The sequence below is a fragment of the Myotis brandtii genome, unplaced genomic scaffold, assembly GCF_000412655.1.
Source record: "Myotis brandtii unplaced genomic scaffold, ASM41265v1 scaffold131, whole genome shotgun sequence".
NCBI classification, from domain to species: domain Eukaryota; kingdom Metazoa; phylum Chordata; class Mammalia; order Chiroptera; family Vespertilionidae; genus Myotis; species Myotis brandtii.
The window spans coordinates 182,810-203,535 of record NW_005354632.1 but is presented as its reverse complement, the minus strand read 5'-3'; the positions used below and the strand labels follow the sequence as shown (position 1 = coordinate 203,535).

The window sequence follows — 20,726 nt, the reverse complement described above, 5'->3', positions numbered from 1 at the left end:
TTAGATTGTAGACTTTTCTCAATTTTCACAGCAAAGATCATGCTTCTCCAATTGTTCTATTTTTAAACTCTGGGTTAAAAATCTTAAATTTAAATCAGTAATAGTATAGCATGTCCTTGATCATCCTCTTCTGAATTTACAATCCGAAGTTAAAAAGAGTTGTTTAGCTGTATTACTTTAAACATTGACTTTGGTACAAATTTTTAAGTGTGCACTGCTATGTTATTTAAGTCTTGTGTCAGCTCCTGCTCTCCATGCATTGTTTGACTCTGCCTGAAGGGGTCAGTCTTGCTCCAAACCCTGGTCCAGGCAGCAGTGCTGCAGTCTTTGCCTCTGTCTTCCCTGTGTGTCTCTGGCTCCAAATCTCGCCCTCCTTTCCCTTGTAAAGGTGTAAGTCCCTGGAATTAGGGCCCTCCTAAGTCCAGAGTGATTTCATTTCCAGATCCTTGAGGCCCTATTTCCAAATAAGATCACATTTTTGGGCTCTAGTTGGAAATGAATTGGGGTGGGGGGGTGCACTATTCAACCCACTATGGTAATATTAAGGTCCTTTTTTAAAAATAATAGCATCTTGCCCTGGCCGTAGTGGCCATAGCATCCCAGACATGTGTGTACACGAACCCCAAGAGCGTGTGCTTCTGTTCTCCACACAGTGAGCAGACCCAGCAGAGGCTCTTCTGTGGCTTTCAGTTCTGATGTCTCTGCCTGCAGCCGGTGAACAAATCAGTCAAGCAGGTCTCAGGTCTCGGGTCACGGAATGGGATTGAAGCCTGTGACTCCCTGTTCCAGCTTTACCAGTTATAAGTTGATACGCAGTCTCTGTCATCCAGAACCATAACAGTAATCAGAAAAAATATTAAAGTCCCGATTTTTAAAATAAATTTTAGCTAAAATACTGTAAAGGAATTCTTTACTGCAGCCTTGTAAGGCCAGCTAGTTGCTACTAAGGTCAGGAGTTAGAACCCAGATTTCCTGACTCTATATAGTTAGATTTTTGTGCTCACTTTCATGAACCCCTAGTAGAATTCAGATTGGAATTTGCCCAGCATAATAGGTAAGAATCATTGTGTGTGTTAAATCTATCATTTTTTATTTCTAAGTGGTCACTGTGGCTTGCATTTCTTGTGGAGAGGTCAGGAATCCTTGCCTTCCTAGAAACAATGCCATTACCCATGAAAAGAGGTTAATAATTTTTAAGCCTCCTCCTATACATCCATGTTTCCAAAACTTCTATTAAATAGTTGGCAGCACCTGAAAAAACTATTAATATATTAGTGTATAAAAGTTCTTGCTATGTCCTAATAATGTACTTATTTACTTCAGTATTTATTTACCAATGTCAGTTAATGGACTTCTAGTTATGCTATGTAAGCTGCCAAAACATATGACTGATGTACGTTATGTTTAACAGAATGTCTGAAAATTATGAAGTGGTTTGTCTTATGCCATTTTACAGCATTGTTTTATGTGCTTCAAACAGGTATGTGAACCTGTTCCTTAACCTCTTATTTCAGAGCTCTCGTGCAGCTCATGGGTTTTCCTATGTGCTGTTCTGGAACACAGGGTTTTTGCTTTAGATCATTTGAGTGGCTGGGGTTTGTCCTCTGATGTGTTTGAGCAACTAAAGCTACTCAGAGTAGTTCCTGGTGTCCTCTCATTCTACCTGGACCAGGGGATCTTCTCATTGAATTCTAATGGGAGCTCCTTTTCTTTTCAGGTATTTGTATCTGCTGTTCTCCGGGGATGACCTTTTACCTTTAGACCACTGGGTGTTCAACACAGAGGCGCACCCTCTACCCGTGTTGCATTTAGCCAACACCACACTTTCAGGAAATCCTGCTGTTCGATGAAAGCAGCTCCAGAAAGACCATTCTCACCTGTGTTTTGTTTACATGGACCCTACAGAGGAGTCTGGAGAGGGGACTTCTGAAAACCCGAACCTCTACGTCAACATGGCAGGGTGAAACATGACTCGCTCCCCACAGACTTTCAACTTGTAGATATCTCAACTTTGAAATAATTCCGTTTTATACCTGACCAAAACATACTCCGGTGTGTGTAGGATGGAGACCTGGTATGCTCTGATTCTTAATGAGATGGTCACATGAGAAATTAGGCCAGTTACTCTCCGATACTGTTTTTAGAGTCCAGGAACCTGGAGGCTTGACTTCCTAAGAATAAGCCAGCGCGTGGAGCGTCTTCAGGAGTCCAAGATGGCCTTGGCACCAGTTTCCATTTGCCTCCTCCCCAAGTGGAGCAGCTTTCAAATCAAATATTTACGCATTGTTTAGCCCCATTTCTCCATTTTTAATAATGGAATGAACTAAAATAAACAAGAACCAAAAAACTGTAACTGGATCAGCAGCAAGAAGACTCAGAAAAGAAACAGAAATACTTACTCCTGTCTGAATTTTCAAGTTCCCCGTTGGATGACCAGACTGGCAACCATTTCAAGTCCCAATCCATTCCATTGAAATTTCTTGGTTAAATTTAATTTTCTCTGGGGGTGTGATCTTACAAAGAATATTCTTCAGGTCTTTGTCTCCATATGGAATCATTGGAGCTGTTTGTCATGACCACTGCTTGTGAGCCTGGGTTGGGGATTTGGTGCATGTCGTTCAGTCTAGTGTTGGTAGCATGACAAAAAGTGGAGGAAGTGCCAGTTTGTTGCCTTGAAACCTGTTCTAAGAGAAAGCGTTGGTTATTTTTGGTAGGAGGCTATTTTTCCAAACCAGCAAATCTACCAAGTACATTTTAACCTCATTGTAAACTTAGTAGAATCCCTCAACTTGCAACTTTATTTATGTGGCTGGGCAAAATGCATTATACTGTTATGCAGCTCTGAATTTCCTTGATGAGCTAAATTACTTTCACAGCTTATTAAATCAAAAACAAAATACATACAGTAAAATGTCCTTAAGTAGTCTATCTGAAATGGGGACACAGGATCCTTTATTATCTCATCAAATGACTGAGCTTTTCAAAAATATTCTTATGTAAAAATAAATTTAACTGGAGGCTTGACTTCCTAAGAATAAGCCAGCGCGTGGAGCGTCTTCAGGAGTCCGAGATGGATGTTTAAAGGAACCCAAAGAGTGAACCAAAATAGCTGCAAAGTAATTTTTAGTGATAAAAGTAAAATGTAATTAATCATATTACATTGAATTTGGGATAGAGCTAACGGACTTTCTCATATCAATAGATTTTGCAAAGATAATTCTTTTTAAATAAATTATTTCTTTATATTTGGGGGAAGAACTTAAATTTTATCAAGAACTATATTGTAAGATAAATGTCTAATGCTTATAAATTTTCTGTCCCTTGACTTTATGTCATAGTGCAAGACACTTTCTCTTCTTTATATTTAATTCAAATAGCTCCCATTGATAATAAAAGTTGAGAGTAGTATAATTAGTCTAATATCTAGTCTGAATTTGAAGATTTCATGAAACAATGTGCAAGAAGCCCACCTTGAAATTCTGAAGGCTTATTCCCTTATTTTGATACTTTTTAACCTTTCATGGGCATGTAGATTTAAATTGGGAAAAGATTTACAAATTCATATAATTAAATATTTTCTGAGGGTGATCATCTTATCCCACAAGTAATCAGTCAGTCTTCACATTTCAGCAAATGATCAATAATGATAACCACTCCAAGTTTTTCAGTATACATAGAAAATAAGGATGTGGAGCCAGGTATATTATTTAAGTCTTTAAGAGAGTTTGGTTTTAGCTCATATTTTGAAATTGTAATATCTTTTACTACTTGAAAATTAAGATTTTAAATGAGAAGGGTAGATGCCTGTCACTTCAGAAGAGAAAGGGAAAGAAAGTATTTGGTTCTAAAAAATTAAAAACTTGTTGACAACGACCCAGAACAGCTGTGTAGATGGCAAGGAACCCTTCCTTGCTTAGTTCAGAAGAATTCAGGGTTCCCCAGGAAGTCCTCAAGGAATAAGATAGAACCCTCACTCCCGAAGGGCTCTGTTGACTGAGCATAAAAGAAGGCAAAGAAGTGTACAAGCAAAGAATCTGAGAGGGACAGTGGGAGGGTCTTCACCACTCCCCTGCCTTCCTTGTGAGCTTATAGCAATGCATCCAGCTTTTTCCTCCTGGATACCAAAGGCGATTCAATTAAAGTCGGCTGCAAATGACTTGCCAGTGTCATGTTTGATTTTTTTATGGATTTTTAAAATCATTCCCTCTGAGATCAATCCTTATGCCATATTCTGCTTAGTTTCCAAGAGTATTCTTTACTTCCTTCTGTCCTTGATAGTCCTTTGCATTTTGCAGGCCTATTTCTGAGGTTAAATAACTCATTACATGTATAGAACCTTCTGCAAAGAGCCTAGAAATCTCTTTTCCAGGTGTCTCCTCAAAGAGTAGGCACCAAGGAAAAAAACAGATGTTGGAATACCCCTCTACGTTCTACATTTATTTCTTTTACAGTTTTAGAATCACACCTTTTGTTCAAACCAAGGTAAAGTTGTTAAGGCCAAGAGAATGTGGCCCTAACCAGTGGTCGGCAAACTGCGACTCGCGAGCCACATGCGGCTCTTTGGCCCCTTGAGTGTGGCTCTTCCACAAAATACCACATGTGGGCGCACACGTACAGTGCGATTGAAACTTCGTGGTCCATGCGCAGAAGTCGGTATTTTGTGGAAGAGCCACACTCAAGGGGCCAAAGAGCCGCATGTGGCTCGCGAGCCACAGTTTGCCGACCACTGCCCTAACCAAAAAGAAGACTCAGTTCAGAAAAGTCAGTCCCCAGGTAGAGGCTCCTTCCTTCCCGGTGGGCATATGCTGTTTGATGTCTCTGACACCGGCTCATTCCTGTCTCTGAGCAGATGTTGATTTATAACTGGGTACCGAGGGAATGTATTCCTTTTGTGGAATGTTGCCCCTGATTTTCTGTGGTGTCAGCTAGGGCAACCCAGGCCTTTGTTGGGTAGATTTTAACCTAGCAGTTTGAAATTTTGATCATCTCGTCGTTACTCTCCGTTGCCAAAGTCTTTGTCAAAACTACAAGTATGCCAGTAAATGACTGTGCTTGCCATTCTCATGAGGCAGTGTCTCCTTAAGCCTGTATTTCTCTGAGTGAATGCATGAGTGAGTGAGAGAATGATGAACAAACATGCAGTGCCCACGGTGTGCCAGCAGCATGCGAGGCGCTTTCCAGCATTAGAACACTTTGTGGTTCCAGTGGCATTCTCTGTATGAGGAGTTCATACCATTGCAGATGTTTCCCAGTATGAATCACGTTTCAAAATGCTGCATTTTATATTTCATTGAAATTAAGAGGAAAAGAAGTTGTTTATATTTTAAACAATGTGTTACTATATAATCCCAATAGCTATAATTGTAGTTAATGACTAACATCTCTTGGAAAATGTCAAAGAAATATTTGATTTCTGATGCAACTTTGACTAAAATATTTGGAAATAAGTGCAAACATTCTTATTTTGCTAAATCACTTTAATTAGATAATTAAAAATTAATGTTTTCTAGAAATGCTGGTTATTTTCTATTCAGAAATCTTGGCACATAATTCATGGGTAAAACTTGCGGTTGTGTATTGTTTTTGCTCTGCTGTGTGTCCTACTAGTGGTTCCATGCTGTTAAATATAAAGAAAAATATACTAACCTAATTCTAAGTTCCAAATAATAGTTCCCAGTAATAGTATTTTGAGTTCTTATTTTTCCATAGGTTTCTTTCCCCTCAAATTGGCTAGCTCATATCTTATCCACTTTTTACATAGATTTTTACAAAAATACAATTATACAGAGAGATTTTTAATACTGTGTATTTGTTAACTAATAAACACAATTGTTAATTGGGTTTGACTGCACAACTAAGCAGAATATTGGAATAACCCAGTATGGTCTGGAGATATTTTAATGCACTTATTCTGGTTCAAGAACATTGGTGGTGGTGATTTCCTGTTACTTTGGCTCATTTAGGTCATGATGGGGATGTTCCTTTTGGCTATGGCTCAGCAAGCTTTTCTGTAAAGGTCTAGACAAATATTTATTTGTGAGCCATCCAGTCTCTGTCTCTGCTACTCAATTCTGCTGCTGAAACAGGAAAGCAGATATAGGCAGTATGTAAGTGAAGGGGCATAGCAGTGTTCCAATAAAACTTTATTTACAAAAATGTGGAGGGCTAGGATTTTGCCCACGGGTCACAGTTGTTTAATGTTGATCTCAAAGTTTAATTTGTGTAAGACCCTGCAATATTTGATTGCATCTTTTCTTTGTATTTGAGTTCTGTAATTCATTTTTAAAGCGAAAAGATGGGTGTGTGTAAGATTGTATGTATTTGTGTCACCTAAAGCTATATATTTTGTTGTCTTGAAAATAGATACGCTCCTCTGGAGTCTGTTCAGGTTTCATGATGCAGCTATCATGAGGGAGGCACATTTTTTGTTCCTGGGGTGTGCTGTCAGCCAACCTACTGGCCTTGCCTTGTCATTTAATGCCACACTTACGGAGTCCCCAGGTAAAATGAAGTGTTTCTGTGGTGTCAAATAGTAATCCTCGCTAAGTTCTGCCTGCTCATTGACCTTTGGCCCAAGACTCCGGATTACTGGGGCTGCAGAAACCCCTCCGCTTGAGTGCTTCTAGTCCTCCAACTGTACGATTGGATCGCTGACCTTTGTGCCGCAGAATCCAATCTCGAAAATTTTTCAGCAGCAGGAAATGGGTTATGTGCCATTTGGCAGCCACTATTGCCCTTTTAGACTGCAGAAGGGTCCTGCCCCTGCTCCCTCTAGACTTGCCCACATCTGAGAAGTTGTAGCCAAAGGTCAGCTCCTCCTCCCTTCCTCTGCGTAACTCTCCTGAAGCCCTTCACTAGTCCTTAGCATTATTTCAGAATGTCGCTATGCATCAGATTTAAATTCAGGTACCTCTCAGTCTCAACATTACACTTCATGTTGAACATTTTAAACTTTGCTTGAGCCCAGCAGAACTCATGAGGTGACAGCACCATATTCCCAGTAGATACATTGCAATGCACTGATCATCCTGAGCTAATAGATTTCTCACTAAGAAGTTTATCAAACATTTCAGGATTTTTGTAAATTCTAGAGGAGGGGAAGCCTGTAGTCAGAGGGACAGGGAGCACACATTGTAAATGAGCTCTCCCTCTCTAGGTCCAACACACTATGCAGGTCACTGCAGCTCAGTGTGAAAGTGAGTGAGATGACAAACACATAAACCCACGCACGGAGGATTCTAAGCCACTGCAAGTGTCTTGCAGCTATTGGCGTACTGCAGAATTGGACTGCAGATTGCATACCAGAAACTTCCATGGAGACAAGCTCAGCTCTCGGGGAAAATTATTTTTAGGAAATTTAGAAGTTAGCTTTTGTTGGATTAATTAAAGTATCCCCAGTTTTAATTACTGGATTTGGAAGTTGAAATGCCATTGCTCAATCCTGCTGGTCTCAAACTCACTGATAGAATTTTTCTTAAACTATTTAACTGGGGTAAGTGTAACCTCTTGAATCGGTACCCACTGGCCGCTCCTGAACTGATTTCCAGTCATGTCCTCTGTATGTGATTTTTATAAATTAAAGATAATATTGTATATTAAAGATCAAATAAAGATGTTCTTTAAGTGAAGAGTCTTTGCTTACCCTTCATTTGTACCCAGTGATGACAACACAGTTCAATCTTCTTCCTGTTACAGAACAAATTTGCCTCTTACAATAACTGACAGTCTTCCGTCTCCCACATCCAGAGAATGTTTCCTTTGGTTCGGCTGATCGTGTCACGTTCCTTGATGTTATAGAAAGGTGAAGACTGGGCTTAAAGGTAATTTTTATTTCATCTTGCTCAAAGAAAACTATAGTATTACTGTGCCTGTTACCTCTAAGACCTAGTCTAGTCTAACCTCTGAGATCATCAAGCTTAACAATACCCAAATCACTGGATCTTATTCACATTAAAACCTGACCTGACTGCTTAAGGAATAGAATCAGCTAGACTGTAGATAGTGGTTTATAATCTAGCGATACTGTAAATGCAGATGATATTTAAAACCCTGTACTCAGGAAGCATCAAGGAAAGTAGTGGTAAAACCTGAAATACCAGCCCATTTATATCCTCCAGGTCTAATTCTTCCTGGCACAGTGGATTTCAACCTAATCAAAATTTTAAACTAGGAACTTGACGCTGTGAATGTAATTAATTGTGGACTTACCTTTTCAGAAGCAACTAAAGCAGGACCAGATAAAAGAATAAGGATCCCTGAGTGACTGTGATTTGATAAAATCTGGGCCTTTCTCTGTCTGCCAGTAGCTGAAATTTTCATTATTTCACTGAGTTACAAAAGACTGTCAACAATATGCAAATAGCATTCATATTAAGAGTATGGGCTCCTCACTGAGAGTAGGTTCTTCAAGTAACTGACATGTGAACTGAATTTTAAGAGGAAGTAGAGTTTGACGATAAGGGAGAAAGGAGCTATTTGACAAGGCACAGATACCTGAAGAAGCAGTGGGAATGAGGTCCAAAGCAAGGTAGGAAGACTAGCCTTGAACCCGAGAAGGGACGTCCACTTCACTGAGACCTGTAACACAGTCTCACACAGTCCTTCTCAGGCCCTGAGACCACAGTGTCCATGGCCCAGGGGCACCCGCCCAGATCCCCGCAGTGGCTCTCCCTTCCGAAGTCTGGGTTCCGTATCTACCAAATAGCCCATAAGTTACAAGAAGAAAAAAGGGGGGATGTCATTTGGGAAGAGGTTACGGGACTTCCCTGAAAATATCGTGCAAAAATACTTATCAAAACTTTAGATGACTCCCCAAAATAATGAGCATGGGTAGTGTTTTGAAACAGTTCAGCAGTAAGAAATGTGTACCACCAGAGGGCGCTAATCAATCAATCTTGTTCTCTCTCCCTCCCTTTCCCTCTCCCTCTCTCTCAGTGAAACCTCTGACTACATTTTGCTGCACCCTGGCATTGACTAACAGAGGGACGCCACAGCTCGGCTGCCAGGTAAGCCTGTGACTAAGGACCTGCTAGGACCCACAGTAACCTCAGCACAGAATTCTGCCACCCCGGGCTCAGGCCCCATTGAAACCAAGTCAGTGATGAAATGTTTGTCAGACAGAAGACAAATATTGCCTTAAAAAGACTTCAATTTCTTTCCAAATATGACCTCCCCTTAGAAAGGACTTTGAACTAATAGGTAAAAGTTATTAGAAGATGAAAAATATATCAGAAGCCATACCTAGAACAAGTCTGATTTGAACCCTACAAACAAATAATTTTAGCTGATATGCTATGGCATAGTATACTTAGTGGAATTTAAAAATCAAATTATAATTACAGTACTTTTTTATTTTTATTGGGTTTATTGGGGTGACTTTGGTTAATAATATTTTATAGGTTTCATATGTACAATTCTGTAACATATCATCTGTATATTGTGTTGTGTGACACCTCCCCAAGTCAAGTCTCCTTCCAGCACCACTCACAGCTATTCTTGTTTATACGACGCTGCTCGAGTCCTTTTGGATTTTTTTTTTCTTGAAACATTCATCGAACATGTATGTGGCAAGACTCATGTGAGGCACGGGAGATACAGAGCCAACTATGATACTTGTGTGTCCTCTGGGCTAGACGAGGGTCAGTGGGCGAGCCAGAAAGTATGTTCCCTAGTCAAGGTGTGTACCGGGAGCTACTGGAGCTCGGAGAAGAACCTGCTGGGGTGGGGCAGGAGGGTGTGGTGGAAAGAGAGCAAAAGAATCCAAACCATCCTGACTCCCGCATTTGGAGAAGAAGCATTTGACTAAAATTCAAGGAATGACAAGTTTGTCAGATGTGATAGGAATTGGCTGTAACAAACAAGGCAAAGACATTATAGAAACTCCAGTCCACAGGTTGGGGAAGGAAGCGAGGACGTCCCGTTTAAGATTTAGGAGGGTCGCAATTGGGAATCTGTCCTTCAGCATATTAATTTTGCAATTCCTATCAGACATCTGAGTGGGGGTTAAGCATAAGCTGTTGGTCGCATGAACCTGGAGTTTAGGAGTCTGGGCTGCAGATAGGAATCTGGCTGATCAGCAGGTAGCAGTTGGGACTTGTTGAGATCACCTAGGGACTTGGGTCACTTAGAGGAGAGAGGGGAGCGAACCCGTCCCAGCGTCTCCAGGTCTGTGCGATGAGAGGCTGGGAGGTGGGGAGAACTATCCCAGGACTGAAGTTACCTGCAGACTTTCCGTGCACCCTCGCGTGGAGGACAGTTTAAAAAGCCAAATGAGATTTTTAAAACAAAAGAAAAATTATTTTTTAAGGCATTTAAGAACTGCAAGCTATTGAGGGGTTGGTCAGACCAAAATTGAGGAGGAGTGACCCCAAAGGGAGAAGCGACCCAGCTGCCTTTGACCCAAGGACGTGGTGACAAGGAAGCCTGACCGGGAGGGACACCGAGCTCCTCGGCTGTGCCCAGGGGAGCATTAGGCCCGTCCCCGCCCGGATTCCCGGCTGTGTCCAGGCATTAGTGGGACCCTGTGTGGCACCCTGTGAGGCACCGTCAGAAAGGACCAGGGCAGGGCCTCTGTCCCACAGTCCAGGGGCTCGGGACAGCACAGGTGACCTGGAGGTGGGTCCCTCCTTCCTCTCTCTGCCTCAGGAGCCCACAGCAGTGTGGGGCACAGGGAGGGCCTGGAGGGGGCACCGATGGAGCGCCTGAGGGTCTGGTATGCCACAGTGCACCTGCGAGGCTCTGTCCTCACAGGCCAGCCGGGCCACCAGCACAGCACGCAGGAGCAGCCCACGTGGCTTTGGACCAGGCTCCACCAGGCAGGGAACAGGGACCAGCTGGGGACTTAAGCAAAGGGGACTCATGAGAAGGACACGGGGGCTCAGTCCCTGCAGAGAGCTGGAGGCACAGGCTTGCGGAATGGGCAGGAACTAGGGGTTCAGGACACCAGGCCCCAGAAACCCCCAGGCAGGAGGCCGCTGCCAGGCACAGCCTCACTGTGGGACCATCACAGACCTGTTCTTAGCGGGCCTGGCTTTGCAGGTGTGAAGTTTGGGTTTTGGGGTGAACAGTGAGGAGGGGTTCGAGTGCTCACTCTGGCTAGCAGGGTGAGGGTGCTCTCCGCTCACTGAGACTCCGGTAGGGGTGGGTTCTCTGACACTCAGAAGTCAGTCTAGGCCCTAGACCAGCCGTGGGCAAACTACAGCCCGCGGGCCGGATCCGGCCCGTTTGAAATGAATAAAACTAAAAAAAAAAAAAAGACCGTACCCTTTTATGTAATGATGTTTACTTTGAATTTATATTAGTTCACACAAACACTCCATCCATGCTTTTGTTCCGGCCCTCCGGTCCAGTTTAAGAACCCATTGTGGCCCTCGAGTCAAAAAGTTTGCCCACCCCTGCCCTAGACTCTAGGGGCTGGCAGCAGTGGCACGAGGAAGGCAGGAATCCCGTGAAGTCCAACACTCCGTGCAAGTCCCAGGCCTGGTGCGTATTCACCGTGTGAGCGTGAGCCACGAGTCTAACATGTCTGAGCCTCGATTTTCTCACCTCTAACAGGTGGCTGTCCCCACATGCATCCTGAGGGCAGGCCAGCTGAGGCTCAGACGTCCTCGCTTCCTTCCCCAACCTGTGGACTAGAGCCCAGCTGAGGGTCAGGCTTTGCTCACAGACCGGCCATTCAACTGCAGCCTTGCTCAACCCCCCGGCCACCGCGGCTCCTGAGAGTGGAAGGTGCTGCTGAACATCGTGCGGAGATTATAAATCCTCGGCAACTCAGGTTCCTGGCTTTCAGCTTAACGATAATCACCTGTACTCCAAGCCCTTCTAAAATGCCAGGTACCAGGCTCATCCCATCACAAACACCCTCCTGCCATCCTCAGAACAGCAGGAGGTAGGTACTGTGATTTCTCCCATTTTCAGATGAGCAGACAGCCTTAGAGAGGCTAAGCTGCTTCCCCGTGGTCCTGTGAAATGAGTGCACCCCTAACCATTGGGACACACCACCTCTGACAGCGGCTGACTGAGCCCGCCCACAAGCCCGGCCCTGGCCATGCAGCTCACAGCAGGAATCCAGCGTTCCCTGAGAAGTTACGAGGATCCTGCGTTTCCTGCAGAGCTGGGGGGCTGTTCTTCCACATCCAAGTCCAAGTGTGTGCCAGGGCTGGAGCTCTGGGCGGCCCTCACGGGTCTGTCCCTAACGAGATCTCAGGAGAACCCCAGCCCTCACTGGGGAGAGGCCCCAGGGAGAGGCCCACATGGGCCTGAGGGTCATCTGTGCTGGGGCTACCACTTACAGGAGCCGTGCTGTCCACGGGGCACCCCGAAGCGCTCAAGAATGAGAAGGCTAGACCTCTGGAAGCCTCCAGGCTGGGCGAGGACATCCTCTTGAAGAGGCACCAGTGTGACACGATGGTGGACAGTTCCCTCTGGGCACTCAGGACCCAGCATCCCGAAGACCAGATCCTGAAGTGGCAGCCCTGTGTGTGGAGGGCAGAGGGAAGCAGTTTGCACCTGCTCGGGCAGGAACGGCACAGTTCATCTTACCCCTTTGAGGAACTGCTTCCAAGAAACACAAAAAGAAACATTCTGAGGACTGGGTATTTTTCCACTTGGCAAACGTCTGTGATTTATAGGACACATGGTACTCTGTCCTGACTCCGGTCCTTTCCTTCTTCCTCCACCCACGATCCTGTCCGCCTGGCTCAGGCCGAGGGCCCAGGTCAGCTGCACACTCAGCTCCGGGCCTGTGTCCCTCGGTGGGAGGACCAGGGAGACCGCAAGGAGAGGGGCCGCCCAGCCGGCAGCTCATTCTCAAGGGCCAGCAAAGTTCCTCGAAAAGCAAACGTCCACCTTGGTTTCTCCGGAGCCAATAGGTGTCAGACAGACCTGAGTGGGCATGTTTCCTGGTTTTGCAGCGTGTCCGCAGAGTAGGGGATGCACAGGGCAAAGCCACCCGCCACCCTGGCTACAGAATGAAGTTCCTGTGGCTCTCACCAGCTGGGGCCCAACAGCCACCAGCATCCTCCTAAAAGAAGCTAGAATTTTTTAAAAAAAATCTAGTTTGAAGGGGTCCTTGAGACTGTCCTCAGAGACAATTTGCAAATTAGGAAACCCAAAAGAAAAAAGAAAAAAAAAAGAGAGCGGGAAGAGGTTATTTAAAAAATGTATTCAAGCAGCATTTGTTTATTTACAAAGTACATGCTATAATCATTAGTGCTGGGTCACTAGAAGTTTTACAAAGATTAGTTATATTTAGTCCCTACCCTCAGGGACCTATGAGGAGAATCGCCCCCGAAAGGGCTTCATCCCATCTAGTGTTTCTGTCCATAATTTTTAGGTCTGGTTTGCTTTGGCAGAAGTGACTCAGCTAACAATTGGGCTGAAGACATTTGAAATTAGAGTTAGTGTAGCCAATCTGAGTTCAGCTCAACTCAATGGCACTGAGTGAGCATCTGCTATATGGTAGGGACTGGGCCCAGCGTCAGGGGTGCAAAGGTGAATGAAATATAGTCCCTGTTCTCAAGGTCACAGTCTAAATGTATCCGGACTATAAGTGGAATAAATGCCATGAAGAGGCAGGACATGCATGGGCAGAGAGAGAAGGACCACATGGCTGGAAATCCGGATGCTTTCTGAAGAAGGTGGCAATAAAGAGTTAAAACAGCCCTCCCAACCTCTGTCTGTCCTATCCCTCTTTGCTCTTCCCAGCCAAGTCAGTTTATTCATGCATTTAGTCATTCATTCAGACATTCACTAAATATTTATTAAGCTCCAAGGTGTCCTCAGTACTGTTCAAGATATGGGCATACAGGATGAGTAACACAGATAAAGTCCCAACAATCTGCATACATTCCAGTAGGGTGGGGATGGATGACAGAGACCAACCAACGAATAAAATAAATAAAAGGTCAGCGATGTTGTAAATACAAATAGAACAGGGCGAAGGAGACAACTAGTGAGTGTGGATGGGGAAGTCATGTGTGATTCCACAGGAGGTCTTTGAGAAGGCTTCTCCGAGGTGGAGACATCTGAGCAAGGACCCAAGTGAAGAGACAGAGTGAGCCTGAGCCCTTGGGGGCGGGGGAGAGGGGAGGAGTATTCCCTGTAGAGGGGACGGCAAGTACAAAGGCCTGAGGCAGAAACACGTTTGATGGCCAGATGGCAGGAGCATCCTGAATGAGTGAATGAGCAGAACAGTGAGAGACCTTGGATGGAGAGGCAGACAGGGCCCTGACTGGAGGGGCCATGCGAGGAGTTTAGATTGTATCCACGGGTGATGGAAGCCCCTGGAGGGCTTAATGATCTGATACGGGTTTTACCAGATGATTGTGGCTGTGGGGTTGAGAAAAAGCTTGAAAAGTTCAAGACAGGAAGCAAGGACAACTTGTAAAATATTTTCAATTTGAGAAAAAATAGAGTTGACCTTTCTGATGAAGGGAAGTAACAGGAGGAGTGAAGCCGGGGGTGGGGGACTTCAGGGCTCAAGTTTGGACCTCAGTTTAACATGCTCTTTAGATGTCTGAGTGGAGACACTGAGCAGGCAGTTGGGATAGTTGAGTCTGAACTTCAGGGAGGAGTCAAAAATACCCACCGCCACCCAGAAGGCGAGGGAGGTGGGACTCCTGACAGAGTGCCTTAAGATTTGGCTGCAGGACATTTTACGACTTCCTTTCTTAGAGAAACCTCAATAGAATGTTGAGGGTAAAAGCCAAATTGTGGGTGTGAAGGCAATGAGTAGAGATTATTCTCTCAAAAGAGCCAAAAATTTTGGCTTTGTTCACTCTCTATTTCTTTGTTTTCTATTTCATTAATTCCCACTCTTTATTATCTCCTTCTTTTCACTATCTTTGGGTTTTCTGTTCTTTTTTTAAACTCCTAGTGTAGAGTCTTAACTAATTTTCAGCTTTTCTTCTTTTCTGATGGAATGTTTCAGGATATAAAAGTTTCCAAACATCGCATATGCTGCATTCCACAGGTTTTGGTATGTGGCGATATCACCCTCATTTCGTTTGAGTATTTAACATTTTCATCCTGAATTGTTCTTTGACCCTGCCTTCTGTCTCATTCCGACAAGGATGCCATTACAGAGATAAGTTTACTGCAGAACACCAGCAAAAATGACTGACAGATGTGAATAACACACAAATGGACATTCTGGCAATGAAAAATGTAAGCACTGAAATGAAAATCACATTTGATGGATAAAACAGACGATTAGACACCAAAAGAGAATGTATTTAGAATGCAGCAAAGAAATATAAAAATACGTACAAAATGAAAGAGTTCTACATCAAAGAATGAGAAGGCCTCATATATCTGATTGGAGTTCTGAGATAGGGAATATAGAGAGAATGGAAGCGAGGCGTAAGGATATTCTAGAAATGATGAAAAATGCAGATGAACCCAGATCCAGGAAGTATAAACTATCCTGAGGAAGATAAATTAAAAACAAATCCATGCCTAGACACGTTGTAGTAAAATGGCAAAACGTCAAAGACAGAAGACCTTGAAAGCAGCCAGAAAGAAAAGACAGATGACTTAAAAAGGACGGTTCGAATGAGAGTTGACTTCTCCACAGAACAATGGAAACCAGAAAACGAGCCCTGAAGTACTGAGTGGAAATAGCTGTCAACCTGGACTTGTGTACTCAGCAGAAGTATCATTCATGAATAAGAGCAACATACTGACAGGGACTATTCTAAAGAATAAACTTCAAGGGCCCTGGCTCGGGGGTTCAGGTGGTTGGCATTGTCCCGTGCACCAAGAGGTGGGAGGTTCAATTCCCAGTCAGGGCATATACCTAGGTTGCAGGTTTGATTCCCAGCCTTGGTTAGGGTGTGTGTAGGAGCAGCCGATGGATGTTTCTCTCTCACATTGATCTCTCTCTCTCTCTTTCTCTGTCAAAAATCAATGAATGTGTTCTCTGTAGAGAGCGGCTACAGCATTTGGACAGGTTCAAGCCTCGGACTAATGATAGAGCATGGTCCTCTCGTGGCAAAGCCACGTGCAAGTCCCAGCTTGGAGGGCAAAGCCCTCCCAGCACAATTATAGCCAAAGGCTATAGTTGTGAGCTTGACCTTATGGTCTGAACCTGTGGTCCCAGGTGGCTAAGTGATATAGGCTGCGGGAGGTGCAGCAAGTGCTGCCAAAACAAAGCTTGGTAGGGTTCAGGTGCATGTAACTGAGTAGATTCAAAACCCGAGAGAACATTGTAAACATCTTGACCATGCCCTGACTTTGCCTCATGGAATCTGGCTATAAATAAAGACTCAGCTTGCAGGTTGTGGCACTGTCTCTCCATCCGAGAGCAGCGTCCCACCTAGCCCCAGCTTTATTCTCTTGTCTGTCTTCTTTAATTTTTCACCACCCCTCCTCAGGTTCACCCCTCTCTGTGCTGAGTGCGGCACAGTTCTCAGGTGAGGATAAAATAAAAATAAACTTCAAGGAAGAAAATGATGCCAACAGTATGGTGTCATTTGCAAGAAATGATGGTAAGCAAATAAATAGTAACTATAGCAGTAAACTCAAAATGTCTTTTGCTGAGTTAAAAAAATATTCTAAACACTCTGAGTTCAGAGGGAAAGAAATGGAGCTAAATTCTAGGAGAGGATGGAAATTATAGTTCAACTTTAAGATTTTAGGTTAACAATGGACACAGACACCAAGGGGGTGAGGACATAAGGGGGGGGCGGGTTATGGGGGGTAAGGACACATATGTAATCAATAAAGAAAGAAAAAAAGGATTTTAGATTAAATATGTGTGACAAACTTTGAAGGCAACCACTAAAAGAATAAAAATAGCTTGCAAGCATTTCAACTGTGTAGAGAGGGAAAAAATGAAATACAGGAAAGTATTTGATCAATTGTTTTAACAGGCAAGGATGAAGGATGACAGAAATCGCCAGGTGAAAATAAAACCGCTTTGCTCTTTATGCAAGGCAAGACTGAATGACAAGGCACGGGAAAGTCTCCTGCTCCATCACGGAGTTTAACACGAGAGTGACTGGTCAGACGTGTGCTGGTGGTGACACTGCCCGTCCATGGAGTGTGGACTGTGAGGGGCCAGGCGGGAGGCTGAGCGATAGTTAGGAAGCTTCACCACCGTCTAGGCCAGATGTGACCAGCGCCCAGGCCAAGGCTGTGTCAGTGACAGCGGGGGCAGGCAGAGAGGGCTGGGAGGTGAGAAAGACATCTTGGTTATCCTGAGATAAAGCCCCCAGTGGGTAAGCTCTTCAAGTCAAAATGACAGCCACCACCCGGCCGGTGGTGTGGCTCAGTCAGGAGGTCACGGTTCAATTCCTGTTCAGGGCATATGCCCGGGTTGCAGGTTTGATCCCCAGTGTGGGCCATGCAGGAGGCAGCCAATCAATGATTCACTCTCATCATTGATGTTTCTATCTCTTTCTCCTCTCCCTCTCCCTTCCTCTCTGAAATAAAAACATAATAATTTTTTTTTTTTAATCGACAGCCACAGGCCTCTGATCTCACACCGGGAAACGGAAGCACTCGTCCCATAGCCAGGTCTGGATTCTGGGCTCTACATCAAGGCATCAGGAACTGGGAGAGGCGGACCGTCTTCCCTCACAGGTGACGTCATCCATGCTCTAGGCAGTCTGCCCTTGTGGGAGGTGCCTGTCCCATGGTCGCCTTGAAAACCTGTCTCTGCAATTGTCATTTGAAGCTCTCCTCCCTCGCAACTAGACAAACACTGGGTGGAGGAGAGAGAAACACGGGCACTACCTTAAAACTACCAAGCCTGATGTCCCTGCCACAAAAATTCCTTCCACTTGAAGGAAGCGTGGCTGACTCCGCCTCCTGCTCTTCGTTCTTCACACCTCAGGACAGGAGGGAGGAGATCCTATTGTTTGGTTAGGTCAGGCGCGCAGTACTTCTCACATTTCCATTTACAGATGAGGGACAGCGGCCCAGATGTGGATGTGGCCTGCCCACGGTCGCTCAGCAGTCAGCGGCCACGCTGAGAAGGGAAACCAGTTGTCTGGGGCGGGGCCAGTTTGTCTCTGCTGTCAGGTGTGAATCTGTTTTGGTTTTAAGAGGCAGGCAGCGGAAGAGAAACTGGCCGACTCAAGCCTGTATTTCCATCCACCCCCACCCACTGGTCTTCCTCCTCCTTTATGTAAAGAGGTTTGGTTTTGTTCCAACAAATAAGGAAGATTCTGAGATGACTATAGAACCTTGCATTTTGATTTTAACAGATTTCTCAAGCTCAAGTGTCACAAGGCAGTTCTTGAGAAAAAGACGAGCATCCTCACAACAGTCAGTGAAAGAGAAAATAGAAGAGGAAAGCATTAAAGTATTTCTTATTTAAGAGAGTTTCCCCCAACTAATAAACACCAATTTATATGTTGGAAGGACTATCTGAGTGTCCATCACAGAAGATGACAGGCTACATTATCTGGAACGGTGATGTTTCTAAAACATTGTGGATAAAGAGCACAGTCTGAAAAGCTTCTAAAGAGAGACGGGCGGGCGGGGTGCTCAAGGTCATATAAAAAGGAGCAGGAGTCAGGAGGACTTGGGTTTCTCAATAGTAACCCTGGAAGCTAGAACATACAGACCCTTGCTTTCAATACTCTGTGCGAAAAGCATTTTCAACCTAGAATTTTACATTTGGTCAAACTCTCAAGCAAGGACATTTTCTGACAAGCCAGGTCTTAAATATTTGCCACCTTATGAGAGATGCTGAGAATGGCCAGCTAACCTCCATATTTGGCTGAAGCCCAAAGCCACCATCATCCAATGAGCTTTTGAGACACGTGACTACATCAGAAATTTTATTTTTAAAGAAGACTACTTAATATGTTTTGAATATTCCAAGTTTCAGAGGTTGGTCTTTAAAGGTCGGAGTTAGAACCAGCAGCCATCATTTGTCAGCACTGGAAGCGGCTCGCTGACGCCTGTGGTCATTGTGTTTGTCACACACAGATGCCCACTTCCCGCTCAGGTTTGGGGGCAGGGTGGGGGCAGGGAGGGGAAGAAAGGTATTTTTAGTGTCTCCTTGCCAGTACTGCGGAGTTATTCTTTTCTTTTCTCCACATAACTAAGGTAATGTTTATTTCGTTTTCAACTCCTACTTAGAGATTTGGTTGCTGATGAAGATGCTACTTAACTGAAGTTCTGTACTGTTGGAATATCTTCATAACGAAACTTTAGATTTTTGTTCTGACACAAATTTGTACTTTTTGAAACCTTGGATAAACAGGTGTGGAAATAAAGTAACAAGACTAGCTTTCAGAATAACAGAATCTATAAATTTCCATCTGCATCGGAGATTTTTTTGCACTCAGGCCAAATTCAGCATTTTCCCTAGAGAAGAAAGAAAGGGGGGGTCTTTTTTTAACTGGCATAACTTAAGAAAAAGGGGCACTGCCACGGTTCATTATTCTGGTTACTTCTACAGCAGATTCTAGCAAATGAATTAGTTTCTCTTCAAATCAGCTTGTGGGTGTTAGCAAATCCCACTCAGCTGGTATAACTACATAGTAAGTCATTTTTAAAAAATAATCAAGTCTGCTTTTTCATCTTATTTGACGATCTCACATAAATAAATGGCAAAACAATTCCAGAGTCACATACTTTCTCTTTGGCTAAAGAAGAATAATGATGAAAATGGCCCACTATTTTGTTTCGGCCTGTAATTCTGGTCAAATATGCAATTATAATTTCATTCTTAATATACAGTTTAAGGATGCATACAAAATTTTTTGCTTGTGATTCCTAAATCACTTCCTTCACTATGATTTTTCTATTGGCAACCTAAAGATTGGTTTCCTACCCTATGAATATGTTTTCTACCAGTTTCATCGTTCTCTTGCTGAGACTTTCCCAGCTAGAACACCGTAACTAAACACCAAGAGAGAAAACATACAGCATCAACATTCTCACAGATAATCCTGGTTTTGAAGTTATCAGACATGATTCTAAAAAATAATTGGTTGGTATTTTTAAGAACAGATGACAAGACGGAAATTTCACCAGAGAATTGAAACCTATAAAAAGAGTCACATGGAAATGACAGGACTGAAAAAAATAACTGAAATGAAGCATTCCCTGGTTAGCTGAACTTCTTACACAGCAGAAGAGAGAATTCATGGTGAGGAAGACAGGTTAATAGAAAACACTGAAGTGAAGAGAGAGAGAAAAAAGATGGAAAACAGACAAAGAGTGGGAGATGCATGTGAAACAGAGAAAGGGTCTAGTACGAATGTTATTAGTGTCTCAGAAGGAGAGAGAAAAGAGAAGGGGACAGAGGACACTTTAAGAACCACTAGCCAAGTGAGAAGAAAATGTTTTCTTTACCTCGTTTTGTCCTAGAAACTTTCTTTTTTACACATTACTTATATATTTATTATTATGTCTGGGTTGAAGATGATTCACCATGGATGATGTTTGAAGTTTTTTCCTCCTTATGAAATGTTGAAGGGACAAAGTACCTCCTCACAGGTCATGGCAAAATTTCTTGAAATAGCCGTGGCCTAAATAGAATTAAATAACAAAAAGCGAAACATAGTTCTTAAAGTTTATTTTGTTAGTGTTGTGAATGCTGGTACATCAAACCATCCTGTGATGATTCAAATTATGTTGTAATGTAACCTCTATTATCCTTTTTGTGGAGCTTAACTTTTTTTTTAAACATTTTTAGTTAAAAAATTTCTTCAAATAGTTATCTGACTAACCACTCTATCTTACCCTTCATATCAACCAATAATCTG

General features: G+C 43.6%; 1 protein-coding gene and 1 long non-coding RNA gene across 5 annotated transcripts in view; both read left to right on the top strand.

The window, feature by feature from the left end:
• Window positions 1-2,494, top strand: part of MAN1A2 (mannosidase, alpha, class 1A, member 2) — a 62,012-nt gene extending 59,518 nt beyond the window's left edge. For both annotated transcript variants that reach the window (XM_005859943.2, XM_014534526.1), the window contains exon 13: window positions 1,718-2,494. In XM_005859943.2, the coding sequence (XP_005860005.1) occupies window positions 1,718-1,850 (133 nt within the window). In that variant the 3' untranslated portion in view covers window positions 1,851-2,494. The remainder of the gene's footprint in view (window positions 1-1,717) is intronic.
• Window positions 2,495-7,698: 5,204 nt separating this feature from the next.
• On the top strand, window positions 7,699-15,723 carry LOC102263982. Of its 3 annotated transcripts, none has more exons than XR_001360855.1 (4): window positions 7,699-7,820; window positions 8,935-9,005; window positions 13,334-13,491; window positions 15,071-15,723. It is a non-coding gene; the product is annotated as an uncharacterized LOC102263982 (long non-coding RNA). The 3 variants fall into 3 exon arrangements; XR_001360854.1 differs by having other exon boundaries at window positions 11,554-13,491; XR_313205.2 differs by lacking the exon at window positions 15,071-15,723 and having other exon boundaries at window positions 11,554-13,659.
• The last annotated feature ends 5,003 nt before the right edge of the window (window positions 15,724-20,726 follow it).